Source organism: Cyrtonyx montezumae, unplaced genomic scaffold (genome assembly GCF_038088225.1).
Source record: "Cyrtonyx montezumae isolate F1298 unplaced genomic scaffold, pur_monq_1.0 scaffold_16, whole genome shotgun sequence".
Lineage (NCBI taxonomy): Eukaryota > Metazoa > Chordata > Aves > Galliformes > Odontophoridae > Cyrtonyx > Cyrtonyx montezumae.
In genome coordinates, this window is record NW_027071892.1 from 9,606,995 (window position 1) to 9,632,056 (window position 25,062).

Genomic DNA, 25,062 nt, shown 5'->3' on the forward strand with positions numbered 1-25,062 from the left:
AATCAGGGAAACAGCCTTCCTAATTGGATTGGAAGGGCCCGGAGTAATTGGCTGTTTGGGAGCAGCCGTTTCAAATCAAGCTGTGTGCTCTTTAATAAGTTTACTCGCCTTTATCAGCTGGGCGAACTCCGCGGCGGAGGTGACCTGTTAAATGATCTCCTGTGTTGCTAAAGCGTTTTTTATCCCCGCTGATCCCTTGAGCCATTTTCTTTCTTTCTTTGTAATAACAGACTTCAGGAGACCCACGGTGGCTCCTGCCTGCGTGCTGCACAGCTGGGGGGGCTCTGGGAAAGGGGATGGGGGAGGGGGGGGAATGCTCAGAGCATTATTGGGTCCCATCCTGCTCAGGGGTGTGGGGGTTTGGGACAGGGGAGAAGGATGGGTGAGGGGAGCACTGAGCTCATGCAGCACCACGATGGCATTTCTTTCTGTGGACCTTGCTGGAATTCAATTTGAGCCCAAGGGTTTCAGGGGAGGTTGTAATAAAGGGAAAATGGGAAACAGAGGTGCTGCAGAGGAACCCCTGCACAGAGCACTGGGAGTTTGGAAGAATACCACCCTGGGAATTTGCCTTGTCCTGGTGTTTCCTCCCTCCAGGGCTGAGCCACCCCTGGGTGCTGCCACGGGATGGGGCTGCCCAACACACTGGGACAGTGGGAGCTCTCCCAGCACCCCGTCTGCTGCTTTCTTTTCCCCTCCTGGTGCTCACCCTCCAGCTCTGAGCATCACCAACATGGTGGGAGCTCATGGGTGCATCTCACTTCTTCCTCACGGACTTTTCCTGTGCAGCAGCAGTGCCCCCACTCCTCCCGAGACCCCTTCCCATAGCACAGACATCCATCTGTGGAGCTCCTGCACCCTCCACCCCAGGCAGAGGTGGAGGCAGCGGTGATGCAGTGAGCGCGGTGTCGGCCCTCACATCTCATCCATCAGGGTCGGAAGCGTGGAGTCTCCTTCCACATCCGCAGCAGCGTCTGCACGCTGCTCCCCGCAGCCCATCCATAACGCCAGTGTCAGCCCTGGACACTTTCATCTGCCTCCTCCAGGGCAGCTCTGAGGCTCCTGCACCCTGTGAGCCCCCAGGGGACAGCTGCAGGCCCCCACCCGAGGTGAGCACTGAATGTTGGAGCTGCCCATTGCAGAACAGTGGCAAAAAGGCAAAAGCACTGCTCTCCGCATCCTGCCCTGTGCTGCAGCGGGAGGCAGGGCAGAGCTTGGCAGCAGCACCAAGAGGCAGCCTTGAAATACAGCCCCAAAATGCATTCTCCTGGCGTGAGGATGGTGAGGGTGATGCTCTCACCCCGCTGCCTTTCCCGAGCCTCCTGGCTGCGTGCAGACAGAAGTTTGTCAGCGTGGATATACTGCTGCCAAACATTCCCATTTTGACAAATTGGCATTTTCCAACAACAACAACTCCCCCCCAGCCCAAACACGGGGCTGGAACCATGCCCACCAGCTCTCGCCCGGAGTGAAACAGTTCCTCTCTCTAATCACTTGCGTAAACTCAACAAGAGCTGGCAAGTGCCGCGCGGATCTTGGATGCGTTTTTATTTATCGAACTGCTCCCGATAACAGATTCACTTCCTCGTCGTCATCTTCCCTTCGTGTTTTTCCCCGGGGAACCTTTGGGCTGTGAACCAGGAGGGCTCTCTGCTCCGGCCTTTATTTCCTTGTGTTGAAAAGCAGCTGTGTAGGATGGGATGGGATGGGATGAGCAGAGCCTCCTGTGAGCGCAGCCACGAGAGGGCACAAAGCCCCTCCTGCAGCATGTCACCGTGCAGCTGTGCCACCATGCAACCACGACATGGAGCTGCCATGCCACCACACAGCTGTGTCACTGTGCCATCGTGCAGCCATACAACTGTGCCATCCATAAAGTGTGCATTCGGGTGTCTGTGCCGTGGTGCAGCTCGTCACCCGTGTCACCACGCAGAAGTGTCAGTGTCGCACTCAGGCCGTCATCTCCCTCTCCCCTTCTCTTGGAAGACTTGACAAATCCAATTATAAAAAGAGTTAATGATATTAATAGGTTAATTAAGACATCACTGATTTCAGATTGGGCTGGAAGGAAGCCTCGAGGCGCGTGGTGAGGCGGAGGCACAGAGCATCCCCACGGAGCCCTCAGGACGAGGGGACACGAGCATCCCTGGGCTGGGACCTTTGTGCCATTGCTGCTGCAGCACTGGGTGGGATTCATCCAGCCCCAGCGATGCAGACTGTGCTGCTTTGGAATAGAGGTTTGCTTGGCTGTCCCCCTCCCCCCGATGATTTCTTGCACCCGTTTGGAGGTGCAGCACCCAAACTGCCGCTCTGGGGCGGTGTATTTCGCAGGGTGCAGGGGAATCCCACCGCGATCGAGAAATACGCACACACGTGAACCACATTTCCACACTCACACCGGGAGCCTGCACAACCTAATTAGCGCTGCCGGCTGCTAATTGCGTGGCACGGGACGTGCCGGTTATTTAGGGCCGGACCGCCCTTCAAGCCAACCCCCCCCCCCTCCCACCCTGGCGATGCCGCGCGGCTCCAAACATCGAAATGATAAAAAGGATAAATAAAATAGCAGCGGATGAGCCGACGCCTCCCCCCGAGATCCCACTCCCTCCCGCCCGAGGGGGCTGTCCCGTGCCCCGGGGGTGCCGCGGGGACGCCCCACGCGTGAGCCCCGTCCCCGGGCGGGTTCGCCCCACGCGTGCCCGCCCCCCTCCGCCCGCGGGTGGGAGCGGGGGCGGCGCGCAGGGAGGGCCGGGCCGGGCCGGGGGGGCGCGGGGAGGGGTCGGGCCGGGGGTGCGGTGCGGAGCGGGGCTCGGCGGCGGGGCCGGGCGGGATGCGCTGCCCGGCGGGGCGGCGGTGGGGGGCTGCGCGGGGAGCGGCCCCCGATGGGATGTAGCGGGCGGCTGCTGGGACCCGTCGAGGGACGGCGCGCCTCGCTGCTCCTCACCATGATCCTCTTCTTCACCTACTTCTTCTACTGCCTGCCCGGGCCCTGCGAGCCGCTGCCGCCCGCCCTGTTGCTGCCGCCGCCCGCTGCTCTCCCCGACGGCGCGGCTCCGACGGCAGCGGGGGACGCGGGCCCGGCGTTGGGCGGCGGCAGCCGGCGTTTCCCGCAAGCCATCATCGTGGGCGTGAAGAAGGGCGGGACGCGGGCGCTGCTGGAGTTCCTACGGGTGCACCCCGGGGTGCGTGCGGTGGGCGCCGAGCCGCATTTCTTCGACAGGTGTTACGAGAAGGGGCTGCGCTGGTACAGGTAAGGCCGAGAAGCGCCCGGTCGCGATTCGTCGCTCGCCGGAACGGGGGGGTTCCCCGGACACTACCGCGGAGCTACCGGGGGTGCGCGGGTTGCGGGGGACAGCGACCGTCGGGGGCAGCGGTGCCCCCGGTGCGGTGGTGGCGGTTCCGAGCCCCGCACGGCGCGGGGGGGGGTGGGGGTCCGGGCGCTGCGCTGGAGCCGCTCTCCGGCGTCCTCAGGTCGCAGTGTCCCCGCAGGCAGGTGGCAGAGGGTGGGGGAGGATTGGGAGCAGATTTTGCTTTGTTAATTGCCCAGGCTTTGCAATTGTAACCTTTAACATTTGGTTCTCAGCCGTACCGAGATCCATTTCCTTTAGGGAATATACTGTCAGGGGGTATATACTGGGGGATGTTTTTCTCAGTGGTTCACATGAATAACAGCAGCACGGACCTCAGCCTGCAGGAGAGTCCTGCTGGTTTTTTATGTTTTATTTTTTTTTTGCTGGGCCTTGGGAAGGAGGAGAGCAGGCAGAGGAAGGGAAAGAGTGAAGGAGCATCACTCGAATTCCCCGTGCTCTGTGTCCGAGGGCAGAGCTGTACTGACTGGAGTTGCTCAGATCTGAGAGTTTCGACGGATTGGAGCTTTTCAGGTGATAAAGCAGTCAGAAGAGCAGCTACCGTGCATGTGTTGTCCATTAGCAGCCCAAGTTGTGGCCAACTGCACCGTGGCCAGGCCAGACCCGTGCACTGAGCCCCTCAAAGGCAGCAAGAATCCGCTCCGGTGTTTCGAAGGGAGTCCAAATGCACAGATCTATAAAGCGCAGTGGCGTCGGCTCAAACCATCTGCCATTAATAAAAGCAGCAGCTCTCCCTGCCCGTCCTCCCCGTCGTGGGCTCCCCGAGCCCCACGGGGCTGCTGCTCCTTAACGTTCCCCTGTGTTTTGGGGGAGGCAGCAGCTCAGCGCCGGGAGCCACAGTCACAACCTCGTGAAAATCAGCACGTTTAACGGGAAGTGTAAACGTAGTGGGAATTTCACCCGTGGAGTTTCAGCTCCGTGAGACCAGGTCTGGATTGTAAAGCTGTTGCCTTGACTCACCTTCAGACGCAGTGAGTAGTGCACTTATTTTTATGGCAGTGTGAATATCGCCGTGGTTTATCGGCTCCCTCCTCGGCTCCGTACGTATCTGCGGCGCTCGGGAGACGGTAACGGCGATAACGAATCTTTTGGGGGCGAGGGTTGTGAGATGGATCTCTCTTGGCAGAATGGGAGCTCAATGAGTGTGAGTGCATGGTTAAAGCGGGGGGGGGGATGGAGCTCTCGTATCGTGGGTGAGACGGCTGCGGGATGGACCGCAGTGAGAGCAGTGCGGCTAAATCTCAGTGCTGGGCTGAGTGGTCTGCGCTGAGGTTGCTCTGCAAGGAGCCCGACCTGCTGTGTGTGTGTGTGTGGTTCTGGGTATGGCTGTGGGAAATTTGGAGGAATGGAGCAGGGAAGTGTACGGCGCTGGGAAGAAGTTGCATCCTTCCAGTTGGGGCTGGGGGGAGAATGAATATTTTACTTTAACTCGGCACAGAGCACGCATGTTTTCACGCACACAACCATTTCTCATAGTTTCCTCTTCTCCCCACCTCTCTTGTTTGGTCTCCTTGCAAGGCTTTTTTTTTTTTTTTTCCTGCTGAGGGTATTCTCCCCCTGAAAACCAGACAGAGCTCAGTGCTGGAAGCCGGGGTGTGTTTGGGTGGAGGAGAATGAGTTGGACAGCAGCTCAGGTTTTTCCAATGAATATCTCAAAGTGGTGTAAACATTTCTAAAATATTTGAATGTACTGGGAAACCAAAATTGCACCAAGTGCTTCTCGTGCCAAGAGATTTGGCCTGGAGGCACCTGTGGGTCGTTGCTTGTCTCAACTCAGTGCAAGGAGAGAAGAAAAGGGGGGGGGGGGGGGGAAACAACCCCGACAAACCCACAGAAATACTGCTACGGATTGTTTTTCTTTTGCAGTTTAATCCCATAGGGATTTTGCTGCTCTGGAAGGAGTATCGTCGGTGAGTGCTGAGTGGTTCGGTAATGTCTTGCTGCTGATTTAAGCCATTTACTCCTACTGGAGCATTTCATTTCAATCTGAAATAGCTCAACGTTCCTTTAACATTTTTTTTTTCCTAAGTATTTCTTTTTGCTCTTACAAAGAAAACATTCGGTAGGAGCGACACGCATCCTGTGGAATTCTGGAGTTGCTGTAGGTTTCACTAATTATGGGAAGGTTGAACACTTTTTCCGGGCTGCTGCATGAATTACCTAATGGATAATCCAAGCGTGACGTGGAACTGTATCCCAAAGCAAAACATGCTTTAATTTTTTTGGCGCTCAGTGTTGCTGTTAGGGTGAACCCCAATGGAAAGGGATGGCTGTGTCTGCTCTTCTGGCTCCATGCTGCCCCTGTCTGTCCTTCTGCTGAGTGGGAATGTGGGTGAGAGTGGATGTAAAGAGCTGAATGGGATCTGAGGCGTTTCCTGGTGATTCCCCTCAGCAGATTTGCCCTTTGGGAGCGCTCCCTGTGCTGCAGCTCATGCAGCGTTCCCTCATCTTTGTCCAGCAAAACTTTGCAGCAGCGTCAGCTGCTTCACTCTGTCGTGTGTTTCCTTGTATGTTGTATGATCTGAGCCTTTCTTCCTGCCTCCTCTTCTTGCTTTTTCCCAATATGTGAAGGACTTGTACAGCTGGAGAGCTGAACCCAGCGTGCCTCAGAGCACAGCCACGGGCTCTGTGCTGTGAGAAACCACTGTGGGTGGTGGATGCCATAGGAATTGCAAATAATTCCTTATTTACTCCTGGTTTGGGGAAGAATTAATGAACCCACCCATGTCCGATGAACAGTCAGCCAAGACTCAGTCCCATGTGAGCAGCAATTATCAATGCTGTGGAGCATCCCAGAGTCTGGACTATGGGGCTGAGCTGTATGGTCCTGTTCTGTTCTGCCTCTTGCTGGACTGCAGGTCTGCACGCTGCTGGGGGGGGAGAGGCCCCTCCATGTGCTTTGCTTGCACTGCTGGGTGTGATCTTGATCTTGATTTGGTGATCTCTCATTTCCATCTCTAGTTATCATTACCAGCACAGAGCCTTTCTGCATCGCCTTCCCCTGTGTGTTTAAAAGTACAGAGGAAAAAACGCAGGAAAACTGAGGGAAAAGTGTCCATCAGTGGCATTTGAATGTTTTATTGTATGGATGCTATTATAAATGTGTTAGTAGGCAGAAAAAATGTCTGTGTGCACAGGGGCTCGATGTCCCTTTGGTGCATTGGCTGTTGGGGCAACGTTTCAGCTCCGCACTCAGAGGGCGCAGAGTACACTGCAAACAGCTTTCACGTGGGATTAAAAATAGCTTTTATGGCCACGAGGAGGAATTAACATTTGAAAACGCTTATTGCTACTGGGATGCAGTGTTCCACCCAGGATCTGTCCTGTGTTGGCCACTCTGTCCCCATCCCCGCTCCTCTCGGTGCCCGCTGAAGCCCCACGAGTGCTGCTCTGACCCTTTGCAGATCCCAGTGCTATGGCTGCCACGTCCCTGTGGTGCTGGTCGGATCGGGTGAAACGTTGGAGCTCAGTGCTGGTGTCGGCTGTGGTGTTTGGATGGGAGCTGTGAGCTGTGGAGTGGAACGGGCCCCACTCCTCCCAACGGAGGAATTCTTTCTCTGTCGCTGTCTCTGCTCTGTAAATGGTGGTGGTGTCCACCCGCTGTGCAGTGGGGTGTGCAGAAGTAACTGGAGTTTCTAAAGGATTTAAAGTATGCTGGTGCTGCAGTCCTGGACTGCTTGAATAAATAGATAGAATGCACCTAGAAAGCCCGGAGCTGCTTTAAAAATGAGGATTGTATGAATCGATACCACTGAAAACTCTCCATTCATGCCCTTCTTGTGCTCTGTGGTTCCTCTTTTGCAATCCCGTGGGCTGGAAATTCAGGCGTAGGAACACAGAATCACAGAACCATTCAGGTTGGAAAAGACCTCTCAGATCCCCACCCCGTCCCACTGTGCTCATCTGTGGTTCTCAAACACTGCCAGGGATGCTGACCCCATCCCCTCTCTGGGCAGCAGTTCCAGCACCCTGTTGCTCTTTCAGAGAGGAAATTGTTCCTAATATCCAACCCGATCCTCCCCTGGCACTGATAACAGCACTGGATGGGGACAGGTGTCTGGATGCCAAATAATGGAGCTCAGCACCAAGCACCTTCTACCTTAGCTGTGGGATGGAGCTCCTGGGCAGCAGTGGGAGCTGTGAGAGGACACTGCAGAGCTGCTCTGTGGTTTGGCAGCTTTGCACTGAGCCCTGTATCGTGCAGTGTGTCGTGTTGCACTGAGCCCAGCTCAGCACCACGGGTGCTTCTTTAAGGCATTCTGTGCTTATTTTGGCCTGCGGTTATTTTCAGGTGCTGATAGTAGCAGAAGGTGGAAAAGGCCGATGGGTTCAGGGTGCTTTCATGCAAGGAGAGGCCATTACTTAGAGGTGTTCAAAGCTTATTTATAAAATAGTAATTACCATCCCCGGAGATGGAAGTGGGCAGCTCACATCGGGTCGAGGAGGGAGTTACAATGGTTAATTGGCAAATATGCTTAAAAGCTTCTTCCTGACCTTTTAGAAAACTTTTCAGTGACACGGGCTCCGGTCGAGATTGAAAACCTGCCTAATGAAAGGCCAGCTCTAATACCAGGACTTAGCTCCAAATGGCTTTTCAAAGGGCTTTGGAAATCCTCCTGCTTACAAAGCTGCCCGGGATGCTGCTGCTCCCGATCCCACAGTGAGTGCTGGGCTGGGGCTGGAGGGGGCAGCAGGGCCGTGTGGGGTGCTGTGCCCAGTGCCATGGATGGGAACCTGGGCAGCCTGAGCTGGTGGGGGGCAGCCAGCCCACGACAGAGGTTGGAACCAGATGGGCTTTAAGGTCCCTTCCAACATAACTGTGCTGTGGTGGTCCTGTGAGCAGTTGCTCACATTTTGCCTGGGACCTCATCACAAAAAAAACAACAAAAAAAAATCGCAGCAGCTGGTTTAATTTTGGCCTCTTTCTCCCTCCTTGTGGAGACAGCTCGCAGATCACAGGGCTCTAAGTGTCTTCAGAATTATTCATGCATCTCTTAAGTGAGTGAGTGGCTCTTGATCTGAAGAGTTGTTTGAAATGCAAATGGTGAATATTGCAGTCAATCAGGGCCACTGCTGTCACTGGGGCACAGGCAGCGTGCCCAGTCTGAGCATGCACACAGGCTGTGTGAGTCTGAGCCCACCGAGAGCTGTTTGCAGAGCAGTGGCTGTGCAGGAAATCTGGGCTATGTCACCTCTGAGATGCTACAGAGACACAGCACATCCATCTGTGCTACAGCATGCATGGGTACCGAAGTACCCAAAGCAGCAGTGTGCACCAATACTATCCATGCTTGAAATGCAGAGCAAAATGTTAGCAGTTGGCTTCGGATGAGTGGTTGCATGAAACTCTTGCTGCTGGGCTCTTCATGCAGGGATTTTGCCCATCGCAGCACGCTCTGCATGAAGCACTGTGGCCCAGGAAGGGAGCAAACTGCACTGCTCCAGCAGCAGTACGGCACAAGGGATGTTGGCCATCAGAAGAGCTGCAAGTGTTAACACACACATGGATTACCTGCAGCAGAGAGTTACACGCATTAATACAGTCACTTGTCACCGAGGTCTTATTAGTAATTTCCACTCATTAGGTTGGGGAGGATAGGGATGTGACCTTGCTGAGCATCCTTGCTGGGGAAGGACTGACCACTCTGCCATTGATTTGTGGCTCAGCCCCTGAGCAGCTTGTATCCGTGTGCCTGCACCTCTGCACACCTGGGGCTGCCCAGGGGGGTTGGTGTTAGAGAGTTTGGGATCTCACTCTTGGGGCTGTTCCAGATGGCGAATGGGCAGCTGCCATCAGTGGGCGCTGCGCAGGAGGCAGCGGGCACTGATAGATGGGAGCACACAGGGAATGTGATGGGTCCTGTCCCCAGGGCTGGAGATTGGCTCTGCCTTCTGCCTGCATGCTTGGTGCTGGGGCAGCACACCTCCCAGCTGCTCCAGAGATGTTGGCATCCCACAGCCCAGGCCCAAGGCTGCAGGACCCACTGCTCCTGGTGTAGATCTAGGGCAGCCTCTAACGCAAAGTGCAGCCCAGTGAGGTGGCTGGGAGCTGGGGCAGTCCCCTTTCCCTGCTCTAAAAGAGGGTAGTGCTGCAGCCATGGTGCTGGGTGCCCCTTGCTGCTCTGTGCACCAACAGGACAGGGCTGAAATGCCTTTGCTACGCATCCCAAAGAGATACCTTTGTGGTTTTCCTTGTCTGTTTTTTTTTTTTGGTTTTTTTTTTTTTTAGTCCCTTGAGGCTGTTGTGTGCTGGCAGGAGCTATGAGCTTCTTGAGTGCTTTTTGGCCAGATGCAGCCAGCTGCTGGGCTGCCCCCCAAAGCACTGGGCTCAGAAAGGGTGCTGCAGCACATCCCTTGTTCATAACTGCTGAGGCCCTGGCAGTGCAGCTAGGTGCCAGCAGTGCTGCCCCTTGAGTGACAGCTCTGAGGAGTTGCTGGGCAATTGGCACCAACTGGGAGCAGGGGACACGGTTATTCTTCACCAAGAGCATCAGCTGCCTTTGTATTGCAGAAAGTCATGTTCCTAAGCCACGAGGAAAAATGTCAAGGGGCCGCTGCCAAGTATTTGGAGCTCGGAGTTGAGGTTTTGTTGAGGGAAGGGATTGTCTGTCTCTATGAAAGCCTCTTTGGGGCAGGGAGGGGGCTGGATGTCCTCCCTGTGGAGTTGCAGCCTCAGCATGACAACCTGTACCCACTGGGAAGCAGATGTGTGTGGTGCAGAGCACTGCTGGGTGGGTGGGTGTTCTGGGTCTGGATTGAGCCTGGCCGGGGTCTGCAGGTGGGGTTCTGCCTTGTTTTATTGAGGGGCTGTATGGAGAGAGGTTTGTGAAGCAGTACTCTGCATCAGTGGGATTGTGGACGCTTGGATCTAGTTCTATGTGCTGTATGTTGGATGGAGGGCCGTGGGGTGTGGCTTTGTTGGGGCTGCCCTGTTCCTGTCGGCCCAGTTATGTGGCAGAGAGTTAAGGATGGTTTTGTTCGGGTCTGGTCCTCTGTATTAAACATTAATGTTCCTCTGCTTCAAAGTGTGAGAGCCTGATGTGTTCATGGACTGGACCAGGGCAGAGGTGCACACTTTCAGTCTCTCCTTTTCCATGGGGTTCGGGGAGGACCTTGGGGCCGGGAGTTGCATCCCCAAAGTGCTGCGAGGGACAGAGCAGAACAACTTTAAAGACCAAGGAAAACTGTTGCCACTTCAAAACCAGTCCGGGAATTGATGCCAGGACTCCAACAGACCGATGCTCCTTTATTCTCCTGTTAATTAATTCCTTTGCCTCCAGTGAATTTCCATCTTTTATTTCTGAGGCAATCAAAGGGCTGTGAGCAGCACGGCTCACATTAGGAGCAGACCCACCCGACCTTTTTTCATCTCCCTGTATCAGTTACGTGTCTCTTCCTCGTGCTGCCATGCTGCATCTGAAGCACATATGCCAGGAGATGGCTCGGAGGAGAGGTGGGGCACGCACACCCCATGGCTGGAGCACGCCAACCCCATGGTGGGAGCTGGCTCCCAGCAGCTCTGCGTGGCAGCAGAGGCTCCAGATATGCTCATTTACATGCACGAGTGAGCAATTGCGTGGTCACCTGAGAAGTGCCTGATGATTTATGGTGTTATTAAAAGGTGATGGGAAGAGGAGAAAAGAAGTGCAACATCTGCCTGGAAACCCCCGGCGCTGACCCTCACACCCCAGATACCAACATATTAAATATCCCAACAGGCATTCGAGCCTGCAGATGGCTTTGACAGAGATCCCTGCACATCTGGTAACACTTGGCCTGATACCCAAGGCCCTGGACAGTGTGTAATTAAACGTAATTCGCTCCTGGCCCTGCTGGGGACTCGAGGAGCACACTTCCTGCTGAAGGGCAGTCTTTGGAGCCTCGTGGAAGGGGAACATGCAGCCAGGGTGGTGTGGGGTGTCCCTGAGGATGCACGGTTGGGGGCACCCAGCCCACGGCAGGGAGTGGGGCTGGGAGGGCTGGGGGTTCCCTTCCAACCCAACCATTCTGTGATCTTTTTGCTGGAGAGGGAACAGCAGTGACTGCAGCTCTGAGCAGCCTCCATGGCTCTGCTGCCCTGGGCAGGTTGCTGGGTCTCCTATTGTCCTCTGAAGTCCGCAGGCTCTGGTGGTGGGAGCCTGTGCTGTTGGGCATCTTGCTTTGGTGCAAGTGTGCTGGGATCACCCATAAGAGAGCATCATAGCAGCTTCCTTCACAGATTTTGGTCCCACATCTTCCCACCAGGAGATCTCTGCTCCCAGACTCAGCTGGCACAGACCAGCAGTACTGCTGGTGTCAGGATGATACTGCTTTGCATCAATGGAGTTCCCGACTCAGAATGATACCTCAGCCCACCACAGCTGCCTTGTTTTTGTGGAGACACTGATTTTAGGTACGAATGGGAGGAATCCATTAGGGGAAGTGGCTGTAATGGGTGTGTTCCCTGGCTGGGAGCCGGTGCTGTGGGGAACTCACCAAGCTGCGATGGAGCAGAGCAGAGGATGCACGTGCTTGCAGAGAGCAGGGGAGAGCTGGCGGTTGTGGGGATAAAAGCAACACATGTCTGATTGAATAAATGGAGAAATGCAGGCCAGATGGCTGGGAATGAGAAGAACCTTTTAATAATTTCTGAACTCCTTGCTCTCTGGAGCAAGATTACGGGCACTTGTGATCTTTTCCTCTCGGCTCAATTTGCCTCCTGTGTTGGCTGCATTACTTCTGGCTTCATGCAGGGCTCTTCATATTGCTTGTGACCTTCAGAGAACCAAGGCTCTAAGGTTTCCCTTCCAACTCTAAAGACTCGATGTTTCTAAGACCATAAAGTGCCATAATAAGATGGGAAATGCTGAGCATGCAGCACTGAGCCCAGGAGCAGAGAGAGAGGAGGTAGATGCTGCAGCATTGAGTGGAGCTGTGCAGGGATGGGAGAGGGCACAACGCATCCCCACGAGGTATTCCTCCTCGTGGTGCTGTGGTCTCTTTGTACCAGAAGAACTGGATTCAGCCTCTGGAACAGCACTGTGCTGTTCCCACTGCAGGTGGGAAAAACTGGGAGATCTGTGTTAAAAATAATGTGAGGATAAAGGTGTGCAGGAGTAAAACTGCCATCTCAAAGCTGGAAACACCAAGTGTGAAGGAAATAATGCAGTGTTTGAGATTGCTTCTTTCTCTCACATGAGGGGAAGGAGGAAAACAAATCTGCGTACAAACTCTGCTTCAATGAAAGTGAACAAATTTGAGTTCATTCTTTTCCTCCGAGCACAGCTCCATTCACCATTATAAAGTCAGGGGATTTGGGGATCTGGAGAGAGCAGCGGTGCTTTTTGGTAACAAGTACAAACTGCAGTGGCTGCAGGGCTGCAGAAGCTGTTTCTGATTAGTATCTTTTCTTTTGACAACTTTTTTTTTCCTTGAAAAGAAAGGGAAGGGTTTTTTGTAACACGGTTGGACTGGAGATGGAGGAAAATCTGTTTAAAATATGCAGGGACCTGAAAGAAAATCTTGAGTGAATAATAAGTTTAACTGACCTTAAAATATCCCATTGCCATGAGGGATTTGAGAGTAACACTTCCAATGGATTTTTGATGAGGGCTCTCTGGGCTGTGGGGAATTGAGCGTTTTATCCAACGCGTTCCCGATCTGAATTTTCATGCGAACTGGGAAAAACCATGCTGAAATGCCTTAAGAAGGTTTTGTCTTGTTTTGTTTTCCTTTAGAGCTACTGGCACACAGGGAAAATCCATTTGCTGTAAGCTGACTCTTCGGATTTTTATTTTACTCAGTGCTAAGTTCAGGATGGCTTCTGGAAGGAACAAGCCATGCCATGGGGACATCGCAGGGCCACGTGTGTCCCTCTGTCTGTCCCTCTCTCCCTGCAGCCTTGTGGGGCTTTGGCTCCACGTGGCTTTGAGCTCTGCATCTGACACACACAAAGGGATGGAGCTGTCTGTCTCGCTGCAGACTCCCACCCACCACCACCCAGGTACTGGGGCCAGCCCTGTGGAATATCTGTATTGATGATCTGGATCTCTGGGGTTGAGTGCACTCTCAGTAAGTGTGCAGATGACACCAAGTTGGGGGGAAGCGTTGATCTATCTGAGGGCAAGGAGGCCCTACAGATGCATCTGGACAGGATCAGTGGGCTGAGGCCAATGGGATGAGCTTCAACAAAGCCAAGAGCCGGGACCTCTGCTTTGGTCACAATAACCCCATGCAGTGCTACAGGCGTGGGGCAGAGTGGCTGAGAGCTGCACAGAGGTAAAGGCTGAATGCAACCTTGGGTGTGCATGGAGGCACATCAGAACGTGGGAGCAAAGAATGCAGCCTTGGGATTCTTGCTGGACAAGAGATTCTCCCTTCCGGAAGCTTTCTGGGTTGGGAAGAAATGCCTTTCTTTATGTCGTCCCCATGGGTGAGTCTGTTCTGCTCCATCCCTGTTTGTCATGAGGATATGAAAACTTCCTGGGTCTGATCCTTGTTCTCCATTCATTCTGGCTGGAATGGGGCAGTGGGATCAGAGGATTCTGGGGAAGCCCAGCAGACAGACGGGCGGGCAGGCAGACAGACCGTGTGATTGCTTAAGCCACATTTCCTTAGGAAGCCAGGCTAAAAATAATAAAAATCTAGTCCTTTCCCACAAACAGCTCTGGTAGCCACAAACTGATGCTTTTCCAGTGCAGAAATGCTTTGTGTGAGAATTCCCAGTGGTTCCTAGTGACGGAAGGATGTGGGGCTGCTGCTGTTGGAGCCCCCAAATCCCAGCCTGGAGGCAGCCCCTAGGGCTGCAGGTGGTCCAGGCTTGGAGGGAGTGGGGGGGGAGCTGGATAACCCCTCCTATCTCTCATCAAAATCATTATGGCCCCTTTAGAATGAGAGAAACAGCTTTTGGCAGCAAAGTGCGTGCTCTGCCCACGTCCTGCTGCTTGATGGGGGATTTCCTGCAGCTGGGGAGCATCTGGGGTTGAGATCCAGGTGATAGGATGTCCTCTGCAGCCACCTCTGGCTGCCTCTGTGAGGGTCTCTGAAGCTTCTCTGTGGAGGAAGCAGTTGTAGGTGCTTGGGGGGAGATCAGTGAGATCAGACCCACAGATGCTGAGCAGGTTGCAAGGGAGGCTGTTGCTGTGGGGTGTGTAGTGCTGTGGGCATAGGGGGCACAGAGCCATCCCCATGTCACTGCTGCACTCAGGGCAAAGCTTGCCTGCACTCTGTGCTAGAAAACGGGGCTTTTTCTGATGGTAAAAAAGAGCTAAATTTGTTTCCCATCTTCCCCCAGGCTGTATTACAAATTTGTCACAGATGGGGATTTTTTTCTTTATTTTTCTTTATTTTCTTTTTTTGTGGAAAATCGGATACATTTTCCATCTCAACAAGAGCTTTTCCGTGGCAGTGTGACAGCGTGCTGCCTGAGAACAGCCCTGAACCGCCCGTGCTGGAGTTTTGTCATTAACAGAGACAGGGAGGGAGGCAGCTCCCGGAGCTTGAGCTGCTGTGAGCCCAGCACAGGTGGTGTGGGCTTTGCAGAGTGGGGTCTGGCTGTGTGCAGGGACAGTGATTTTTTGGGCAGGGGTTAGCTCAAATCTTCCTTTGTTGAAGTCCAAAAACAGGGCCAGAGGCTCCAGCCTGCAGCACCCATACCCTTGTGGTAAATGAGGAGGATGCAGCTGAGAGGTGACTGACTGAGGTGTTGGGGGCTTTGCTGGGGCCTGCAGGCATGGGGCTGCTGTCCCATACATCCCAGTCCTCCATACACCCCTGTCCCACATACATCCTGGTCCCCATATATCTCTGTTCCTGCAGTGGAGATGGGGTCTGGCGGCACTTGGTTTCTAGGGCACGCAGTCCCCACGTGCAGGGATGCTCACTGACAAGCTGAGGCTGCAAATGGGACGAGAAGATGGATTTGGGTGCTCAGTTCCCAGCAATGTCAGTGAGCATCGGCTTCCTGAATACCTTTGTGGCTCTGGCCAAGAGAGCTTAAAGCTGTCACGGGGAACTTTCACGATGGATCCCAAAGGCTCTGCTGCAGCTCTCAGGTCTGGCTGCAGTCCATGGGTCAGGACTGATGGATGCTTTCTTAGGTAGAAAGGAGACAGTTTTGGATGCATTTCAGAAGGGCTCTTGGTTAGCTTGAACCTGTAGCTTTGAGCAGCGCTTGTCTTGTTTTGTCTTCTTTTTTTTTTTTTGCCTTCCCCACTCCACTCCCTCCGTTATATAAATAAAGGCAGCTCTGTTCCTTAGCCAAATCTGACAGCTTTTCCACACCAGATTAGTTATCCCACCTCTGGACCCCACTCATGTTTCACAGAGTGGTTTCACTTTGAGGAAGAGAACATCCGACTGGGCTATCTCACAGCTCCCTGATAAGGGGAATGCAGATAAGGGGGAGATACAGATAAAGGGGATGCAGGTAGTGGGGGCGGATAACAGGGGCAGATAACGGGACTGCAGCGACTGTTTCTGTCTGTTTCAGACCACGAGGTCATGTAGTCACTCTGAAATGCGTTCATTGCATTCTAACATCAACTTTGTGATTTCAGAGAACCACAAAATGGTTTGAGTTGGAAGGGACCTCTAAAAGGCATCGGGTCCCACTCCCTGCACTGAGCAGGGACACCCACAGCTCCATCAGTGCTCACAGCCCCATCCACCTGACCGTGGGTGTCTGCAGGGACACTGCCACCTCTGTGGGCACCCTGTGCCATTCCTCACCACCCTCGAAATAAACTTCTTCCTTCTGTCCATCCTTCCTGTTGCCCACCTGAGGCTGTGAGGTGCTGGGCAGCCCCATGCTGAGGTCAAATAAATGTGAAGGTGAAGCACATTGATTCACAGCTCTGGGGACCTGTCCCATTGCCTCGTCAGCATCTGTGGATCAAACCAAGCAGCTGGTGGCACAGCGGCCGCAGGAGGGTCTCTCTCTGGCACACACATGTGAATTCTTCCTTTCTTCCTCTCTCCTGCACACCCACTACTCCTACACCTGCAGCGGTACTGGGAGCAGGACCCTGCACTGTTGTGGGATGGATTTTGAGGGTTTTGCCCTTTTTTTGGCCCCCACCTTGCTGCTGCTCAGTGGGGCTCAGTGCATGTTTCCTTTCACCTGCTCAAAAACCCTGTTTTGGCAGAAACTCCCATTTCTGCTGGAGATTTCCTGGCAAGAACAGGGGCACAAGCTGGCTTCATGTGGGAGACAGGAGCCTTGCAACCCTAAGGCTGAGATAAACAAGATTTGGATTTTTTTATTTCCTTCCTGCGCTCTTAGACTGTATAAGATGCCGAGGAGGGTCAGCTCAATGCTCCAAGAGCATGTCTAGTCAAAACCCTTAGATGTATTATTTTATTTGCAGTCGTAAATGTCAGGCGTCCTTGGTGGCCATAAAAGATGAGATGCCTGGTTTGGGGAGAGCGCACTGAAGCAGCTGGTTGTGCTGAAAGGTGCAGCAATCTGCTGGATTACCTGCTGCTGTGGTGGCAGCACGATTTACTGCTGTGCAAAGATTACCAGCCCTGCTGCGGGCAGCAGATTTCCTCCTTTTCTGCTATCAAAGGAAGGAAGCTTTTCATTGAACTCCTGCTGCTTGTGCCTAAGAGCGGTGCTTCCCCACTTGAGTCAACTCTCAGAACTCTGAAGAGAAAAAAATAACACGGGCGATGCTCGATTCTATCCCACCTCCTCCTGCAAGGCTGATCTCAGCCCGGTTTGAGCTTGCACGTGGCTGCTCTTGGAGCTGGTGCTGAGCACCTGATGGGATCACTGCTGCATTGAGCTTAGCACCGGGATAACTGTGCAAGAAGAGGGGAAAGCCCAGACCCGAGCTCAGCACTCCCCATCCTTGGCAGGAAACTGAGTGAGGGCATCATTTTGTGCCATTCGTGAGTTTGCAAATCCTTCAGTTGTGCCCCGAAGTGGGGCGCGTGGAGGGATTGGTTTTGTTATATTTCATTCCCCTGCATGGGAGGAGGGCCGCAGTGGGGCTGGGCAGCTAACCCCTTTAATTGTGTGCAATGAAGGCTGACAGCGGCAAGGCTCAGCCTTTAAAAGGGGTACTGAACCTTTAATTCCTGAATAAATCATCTCCAGTCTGTTGCTCCTTCATCTGCAAGCTGTTTGGGCGCGGGGATGTATTCACTGCGGGAAGGGTCATTTGGAGATCAGAGCCCTCGGCTGACCTGTGTGGCAGGCAGGACACCTGCCACAGGCCGTCCCCGCGCCCCGGGCTGCGAATCAAAGGGGCACTGGGGAGCAGCAGCCGAGCAGGGCTCTAATTGCTGTGCTTCGTTACAGAGGGATGGCAGAGCTGCATCCTGCCAGGTCCGCTCTTTACTCTGCAGTGCCCATCCATTACTTTGCCGGGTTACTCGGGTGGGCTCTGCAGTTAGCAGATGTCACCATCTTTGGGGTGCCATAGCTCTGCAGCCCTGGGTGATGACCTCCAAGGTGAGCAGGGGCCCCAGGCATGGCTTTTGTGCTTGCCCTGTACTGCCAACTGGGACCCTCTCATACCTGCTGGGAGCAGAGGGATGGCATGACTTACTACACCAATTGTGCACAACCTGGGTTGCAACTAGAAATGGGTGCACAGAGCAGAGCCCCAAGAGCACCTGAGCTCTTGAAATTCCAGTCTCATTCCTCTGTACCAAATCTCCCTGGTGTATATGTGCAGGCATGAGTGTTTGTGCAAACTGGTGTGTGTGTTCCAGGGCACCCATGCAGCACCCCTGCACTGAGCAGCCCTTCTCCATCACTGTGCTCCCATTGTCTCTGCTTTCTGCTCTCCATAATGGTACGCATTGGGTGGATTCATCAGTAACCCTTTGGCCATAATGACTGTTGGAATAAACATGGAAGAACACCATAATCACTCACAAACCTTCAGGGCCTTGAGCTGCCTGTAACTGAGATCTCTGGCCATAAACATGAGTTTGGGTTCAAAGCAAATGATGCAGGAGCTGCAGCTGTGCTGTGGTGGTGGGGGAACGTTCCTTTTCTCTGCTAACCAGCAGGATTTGGGGCACACAGAGGGCTGGGTGGCTCTGTAGACTACAGTACAGACTTTGGTTCCCAAAATGGTTTTCCAAATGGCACAGTTCTTATCGGGGGATGAATAACCGAGTGTCGGGTGACGCGTAAAAGCAGCCACTTCATTAGAAATGCTAATGCTGCCTCCAGCTTCTCCCATTTCCATCACTTCACATCCCTAGAATATGATGCTCGGTAAGATGGGAAGCCAAATGCAACATTCCCCGGCTCCTGGCCCTGCCCTGAGCCCCTTCTGGTGCTTGGCCTGGCTGAAGCCCCAGCAGAGATCCCCATCCCAGGGCTGGGAGAACTGCGTGTGCCCCGACCCCAGTCTGGGGACACTGCGGATACTGGGGGCTGCTCCCTGCAGCTGGGAGCAGGGCAAACCTCCAGGCTGCTTCATGTATCAAACTGTAATTAGGTGCAAAGGAGCGTGGGGGTGCAAAGGAGCATTAATAAATTATCTCCCTTGTTGTTAATTGACATGGCTTTGGTCGCCGAGCTGAGGGCTTGGCTCCCCTTCCAGGCGCATCCCGGCCTCGTTACCACCTCTATTACCATATTCAGGTTTCCCTGCTTAAAGCCAATTAGCTCACGGCTGGGCCTGATTGGGAAGCTGTGGCCTCATTTGCACATTTTTGAATCAGTGAAAGAATCAAAAAATAATGGAGCAGGCAGGGAGGGAAAGTGCCGCGGGGCTCAGTGCACACTGAGGGTGACGAGGGGCGAAGGGGACAGCGGGGATGGCACGGTAATGAGCAGCCAAAGGGACCGTGGCCCTAATTTGCTCCCGGGCGGTTTGCTGGGGTTCAACAGATGCTCTGGGAGGAGGTGACAAGAGGGGACAGGGGTTGTGGTTTTCTACTTGTGTCCACCAACCCCACTCTGGGGACAGGAGGGTAGAGTGGCTGTCCCCATCCGTGCTATGGTGCTGCTGCAGCTCTGTGCTCGGAGAACACACAATTGGGTTCGTATCCAGTGTCTCATCCCCTCGTTGGCTTCTGGCCCTGTTCCCCAGTAGAGGTGCTGCTATCTCTGCAATCTGAAAGTATTCCTCTCCGGTTCCAGTTTAACAACTTCATAGCTGCTGCTGCTGCCACAAAGGCCTCCTTGTCCCCGCTGGGTGAGATAAGCCTTGAAGCGATTCATATGTAGATCCGGGTGGTACCGGAGAGGAGAAATCTGCGGAGATCTGCCCCAGCCCTCTCCCTTCTCTGGTTCCAAACTGTTTTACATCCGCACAAAAAGGTCCTGGCCCCCATTGAGCCTTAGGGCTGTCACTGTGCCATCAGGGAGATCCTGTGTCACCGTGCCGGACGCAGCTCCATGCCCCCTGCCCACACTGGGGTGAGAACATGACACCATTCTGCGGGTCTTGCTGGGTTTGTTCCTGAAATCACCATTCCCTTTTGTGGCCGAGTGTCTTGAAAGTGTCTTTGGTTCTGCATGAGGCACCCAACCACGTCAGCTCCAGCAGAAATCCCTGTGCCTTTGCTTTTGTCACCGGCTTGTTTTGGCAGCAGTCATTTTTATAATAACGCTAACAATGGGTTTGTCTTTTCCCCTTTTCCAGCTGTGGTTTTTCTCCTTTTCCCTTTGTAGCGCTGGTCAGAACACAGAACCTTGGCCAGCTGCACCCATCACCAGCACCGCGTTATTGCATCCGGGGCCATTGTGCACGTGCCTGGCACAGGCTGGGCCCTGGAGGATGCTGCCGGCATGGCCCGTGGGAGCTCTGGGCTGGAGCCTCACTTATCAGCATGCAGGCACATCCCTTACGTTACACTCAGCCCATCCCTGGGATGGATTCTCCTCCATCTCCAGCAAACCAATCGCAGAGCCAAGGAATCCTGAACCAATTAACCCTGCTTTTTGAAGTCTGCCCTGATTACCTGCCCACTCTGGTTGTTAGTCTGTGTTTAAAGCAGCTTTCTCTGTTTTTATCAGGGTTGTAATTTATTGTGCCTCACTACCTCAGCAGAGGAGGTAATTAATCAATGCTAGAGCCCTTGGGAGCACAGCCTTAATCTGCCATTTCCCACTGCCTGGAGGAGGGTGGGCCTGGAGGTGTCCAGCTGACAGCTCCGAGGGCACAGTCCTGACAGTGGGAGCTGGGTTTGGGGTGAGATGCTTGCAGCTCTCCATCCTCTCTGCACTGTGTTCCTGCTGCTGCTGACCTGTAACAGTTCCATATGTTGAACATATCCATGTAGGAAATCCCATTGCTGATGCCTCTCATTTGACTGACATTCATCAGAAATTGAAATTTATCAGCTTAAAATCCCACTTCTGGGCACGCAGGCTTTCTTGAAATACAAATTCCTCAAAGGCTGCTGCGTGCTCCCTTGCCACGGTGTCCTTGGCGATGCTCAAGAACTGTGGAGATGGGGCTCCTGGGGTCAGTGGGCATGGTGGGGGTGGGCTGGGGTTGGGCTTGGTGAACTTAAAGATCTTCTCCAATCTTAATGATTCTGTGTTTCTCTGATGTGTACCTGTGGGCAGTGCTTGGCGTACATCTCTTAAGGTCAGTAAGAATTCACTGTAAATTCAACTAAAGTTTTCAGTGCTTTTGCTAAAGTGGAGCGTTGAGGATGGGGTCTGATTTAGGTTGCACACACGCTGAGAGGGATGCCAGGGAAGGGCTGGGAGCAGCACTGCATCCCCAGAGGGGAGGACTGGTTCATGTGGGCAGCTCAGGGACACACAGGGGTTGGGGATGGGCAGGAGCTGGGCTGGAAGTGTCTATCACCATCACCCCTCAGCAAGCTGAGAAGTGGCATTGTGGGGTTGGCTTTGGAATGCATTTGGGGTTACAAGTACAGGAGATGTACTTGTACAACCTGCTGCTAGGAGCCCCTCCTGCCAGCTATGCCAGCTGTGCCTGCCCCCGCTGATGGGACTGGAGACGAGAAGTGGCTCTGCAAGTGCTGTCACTGTCCAAACAAAGCCAACAAAATACAGCCACAAGTGGCTTTGCCTCTCATTTGGGGAAGGGAGTAATATGGGGCCCAGTGTTGCTCGCAAATGCTTTTAATAAAGTGTTCTTTCCTGCGTCCAGAGGAAAAAAAACCCAAACCTCAAGCCTTTTCCCATTACATAAGGAACAGATGCTGCTGGGCAGAGCCCTAGTGTGCTGACAGCATGGCCAGGACTGAGCCCCAGTGCTGGCCCCCGTGTGCCCACAGGACATCATCCCATTACCCCTGGCCATGGTTGGTATTCAGGACTGGGTAGCTCAGTGTCAGGAGGTGGACGTGCGTGTGCCAGAGGCACACCATGTATACGCCATGTTTCCATCTATAAAATAGCACACACCTGCAGGATTTGTACTCCACTAGGAGTGATGCTGGGTGGGAGCAATGACTGTGATCGTGTATCTGGATGTGCAGGTGGACACATAGTGCTTGTTTCAGAAGAACCTACTGGAGTGGTTTGGCCGTTTCCCACAGTACTAAGCCAATCTCTGGAAGCATCCCATCCCATCCCATCCCTTCCCATCCCATCTTCCTTCACCAAGACAGCCAGAAGGAACATGCTTAGCCCCAAACAGGAGACATGGGAGAGTCAGGAAGGCGCCCATACTGGTGCAGGGGCACTGTGCCTTAGTCCCTTCCCAACCCAGCCCCAGCTCTCTCAGCCCAAATGGTGACATGCTTGGGTAATTTCTCCTGTAATTAATGCCTCATTAAACTGCACAGAGGAACAATCAGGGTAATGATTTTTTTTTCTTTTTTTTTGTCTTTTTCTGGCCTTAGCCACTTGCTGTCTGGAAGCAGAGACAGTGGGCACCTGCACTGTGGTTGGGTTGGGTTTGAGGGAAGAGGTGTCAGTCCCTGTGACCAGTGGTGGGGACTGGGGCTGTGCCAGGCTCTGAGAAGGCAAGGTGGGGATCAGTGAGGTGTGAGAGGTCCACATCCACCAGCCCTGACCACGCTGCATTCTCTCCCCAGGAGCTTGATGCCACGGACACTAGAGGGACAGATCACAATGGAGAAGACCCCCAGCTACTTTGTCACCAAGGAGGCTCCGAGGCGCATCTACAACATGTCGCGGGACACCAAGCTGATCGTGGTGGTGCGCAACCCCGTCACCCGCGCCATCTCAGACTACACGCAGACGCTCTCCAAAAACCCCACCATCCCCAGCTTCCAGGACTTGGCCTTCAAAAATGTCAGCACGGGACTGATCGACACGAGCTGGAGTGCAGTCAGGATCGGGATCTACGCCAAGCACCTGGACAACTGGCTGCAGTACTTCCCTCTCTCCAAATTCCTCTTTGTCAGCGGGGAGAGGCTGGTCAGCGACCCGGCCGGGGAGATGGGCCGCGTCCAGGACTTCCTGGGTCTCAAGAGGGTGGTGACGGACAAACATTTCTACTTCAACCAGACAAAGGGCTTTCCCTGCCTGAAGAAGCCGGAAGGCAGCAGCAAGCCCCGCTGCCTGGGCAAGTCCAAGGGGCGGCCGCACCCCAAGATCGAGGGGCAGGTGGTGCAGCGCCTGCAGGAGTTCTACAGACCCTTCAACATGAAGTTTTACCAGATGACAGGGCAGGACTTTGGCTGGGACTGAGCGGGGCCACCAGCAGCCTCCTCCCTCTCTTTTAATTTATATAGGACCTTTTCCGGCAAGAAACGGACCCTTCCGGAGTAGAGAGAAATATTTAAGAAATAAAATCACAGACGATCCCTCTCTCCCCTTCCTCTTCTGACCAGATTAAATATTCTTCCATATAAATCTTGGTGATCTGTATTAACTGTGACCGTGCTGGTGACAAATGCATGGTTGTGATTATGTGTGACCCAGAGTGCTGGGAGCCAGCCTGGCCCCGTGATGCCCCCACTGGGTCTGCATTTGGGTAAATGTCTGCATGGGTTGCAGCTGGCCAGGCAGCAAACCCAAAGCGTGGGGTGTTCTGAGCAGGCTGGGAATTGTCTGAAGGAATTTCCTCATTAAGAAAAATAGTTCATGGTGGTGGTTTGGAATAAGTGCCAGATCTGGGGATAGGGAGAGGGAGCTGTGTATCACACAACTTCCTGTGCTCTTTGAGTAACTCAGATGATGAAGCAGGGCTTTTCTCACCCTTAGGATAGAAATCCACGCTTCCCAAATTCACCCAAGCAGAGCAAACAAAATCCCCAATCTCTGACCTTTTGGTTCAATCATCTCAATAGATCATTTCGTCTGCAGCCATAGAGAGTCATCATGGAGGCTGAAGAAATTAGTTTAATCTGAATTAACTACTTTTCCCTTAATTAAAGATGGGTAAACATTTAATTAACCTTTAATATCTTATTAGTGACTTGCACTTGTCTTTATAATGAGCTAATTACGTGTTTTCAAGGGCCCTGGGGCATCGCATTGTTTGCAAATATGCTTTGGCTGTGATCTCTTCCATTACACTGCATTCCAGCGCTGACCATTGCACCATGCATGTTGCTGAACTGCTGTGCAGTGTGATGGATGAGTGGGTACCACTTGTCCTGAGGGTGATGGATTTGGTGGGTACTACTTGCCTTGCAATGCACAGAAGGCAGAGGAACCTTTCTTCACTTTTACACCAGCACTTTTCTCTTTGCCCCACACAACTCTCCCCTCTCCCTTGTCCTGGCTTCTGGGACGTCCTCTGTGAATCCCTCCAGGTGACATATTTTTTGTACTGATGCGTGGAGCTGGAGCTGGCAGTTGGCATGTTGGCACTTGGGCTCATCTACTTGATGCTGGGACAAGTGACATGAGCAGGGCTAACATGATGTGGGAGCTCAGTGCGATATTTGGATGTTCCTGTAGGCACTGCTGGCTGTCCTGGCTGCCGGTCCATCCTGGTGGGCATCTGTGAGCTGAAGATGCTGGGGTGCAGTGTGTGAGCGTTATGGGTTTAAGGTCATAGGAGGAATCGGGGCTGTTTTAGAGGACTGGGAACAGGAGATGAAATGGGGCTGGTGCTGCTGTGGTGGCACTCAGAGCTGCGCGATGGACCGTGCTCCACCGCTCGAGGTTTTGTTTTCAGCCACGACATTCGACCAAATTATTCTCCGCCAAGAGCTTTAAAGTTTCCCAAGTGCCTGTGAAAGCCTGGAAACGCTGATAGTGATCCTATTTCCCAGCTGAGTGACTGCATTCAGCCCGAGCTGTATTGATATGCAAAACTCTCAGGGTCCCGGCTCCAAGGATGGGGTCTGTCTGCCCTGTGAAAGGGAACCATACTTTTTTAGAGCCCGGGCCTTTCTAAAGCCACACAATACCATATAGACTATGCCATTTAAAGCATCTGAAGCGACCCAAAATGTATTGAAAGCTTGCTTTGCAGACTCATTAAGACTACTCAATAGGTTCTGGCAAATACCGTGCCAGGGCTGACCGCACGGATTAAGACTTTTGAAGTGTTACACAAACCCCCTGCTTAAACTAATTGCTGCCCCACGGCTCACGAGGTCAAGTATTTGTATTCATTGCCTCCGAGAGGAGCCACTTGTGGGTCTGCCCAGGTGAAGCCGCACTTCATTACTTTGGGACCATGAAAGCAGCCTTGGATGGGCAGGGGGAAGGTGCTCGGGATGGAGTTGCCCCAGTGAGTACTTGGGATTCAGTGTGGCCACCAAGCAGCTCCCCACCATGATGTGCTTTAAGGCAGCATTATCTCAGGAGATTGGTGTCATCCATGGCACAAGGTGTTGG

At 53.5% G+C, this 25,062-nt stretch overlaps 1 protein-coding gene across 1 annotated transcript; it reads left to right on the plus strand.

Annotated features, from left to right (window-relative positions):
* Positions 1-2,829: 2,829 nt before the first annotated feature.
* Positions 2,830-23,093, plus strand: HS3ST6 (heparan sulfate-glucosamine 3-sulfotransferase 6). Its single transcript, XM_065732742.1, has 2 exons — positions 2,830-3,250; positions 22,338-23,093. The coding sequence occupies exons 1-2, from the start codon at positions 2,883-2,885 to the stop codon at positions 22,954-22,956; spliced, it is 987 nt and encodes a 328-aa protein (XP_065588814.1). The 5' UTR covers positions 2,830-2,882; the 3' UTR covers positions 22,957-23,093.
* Positions 23,094-25,062: the final 1,969 nt, after the last annotated feature.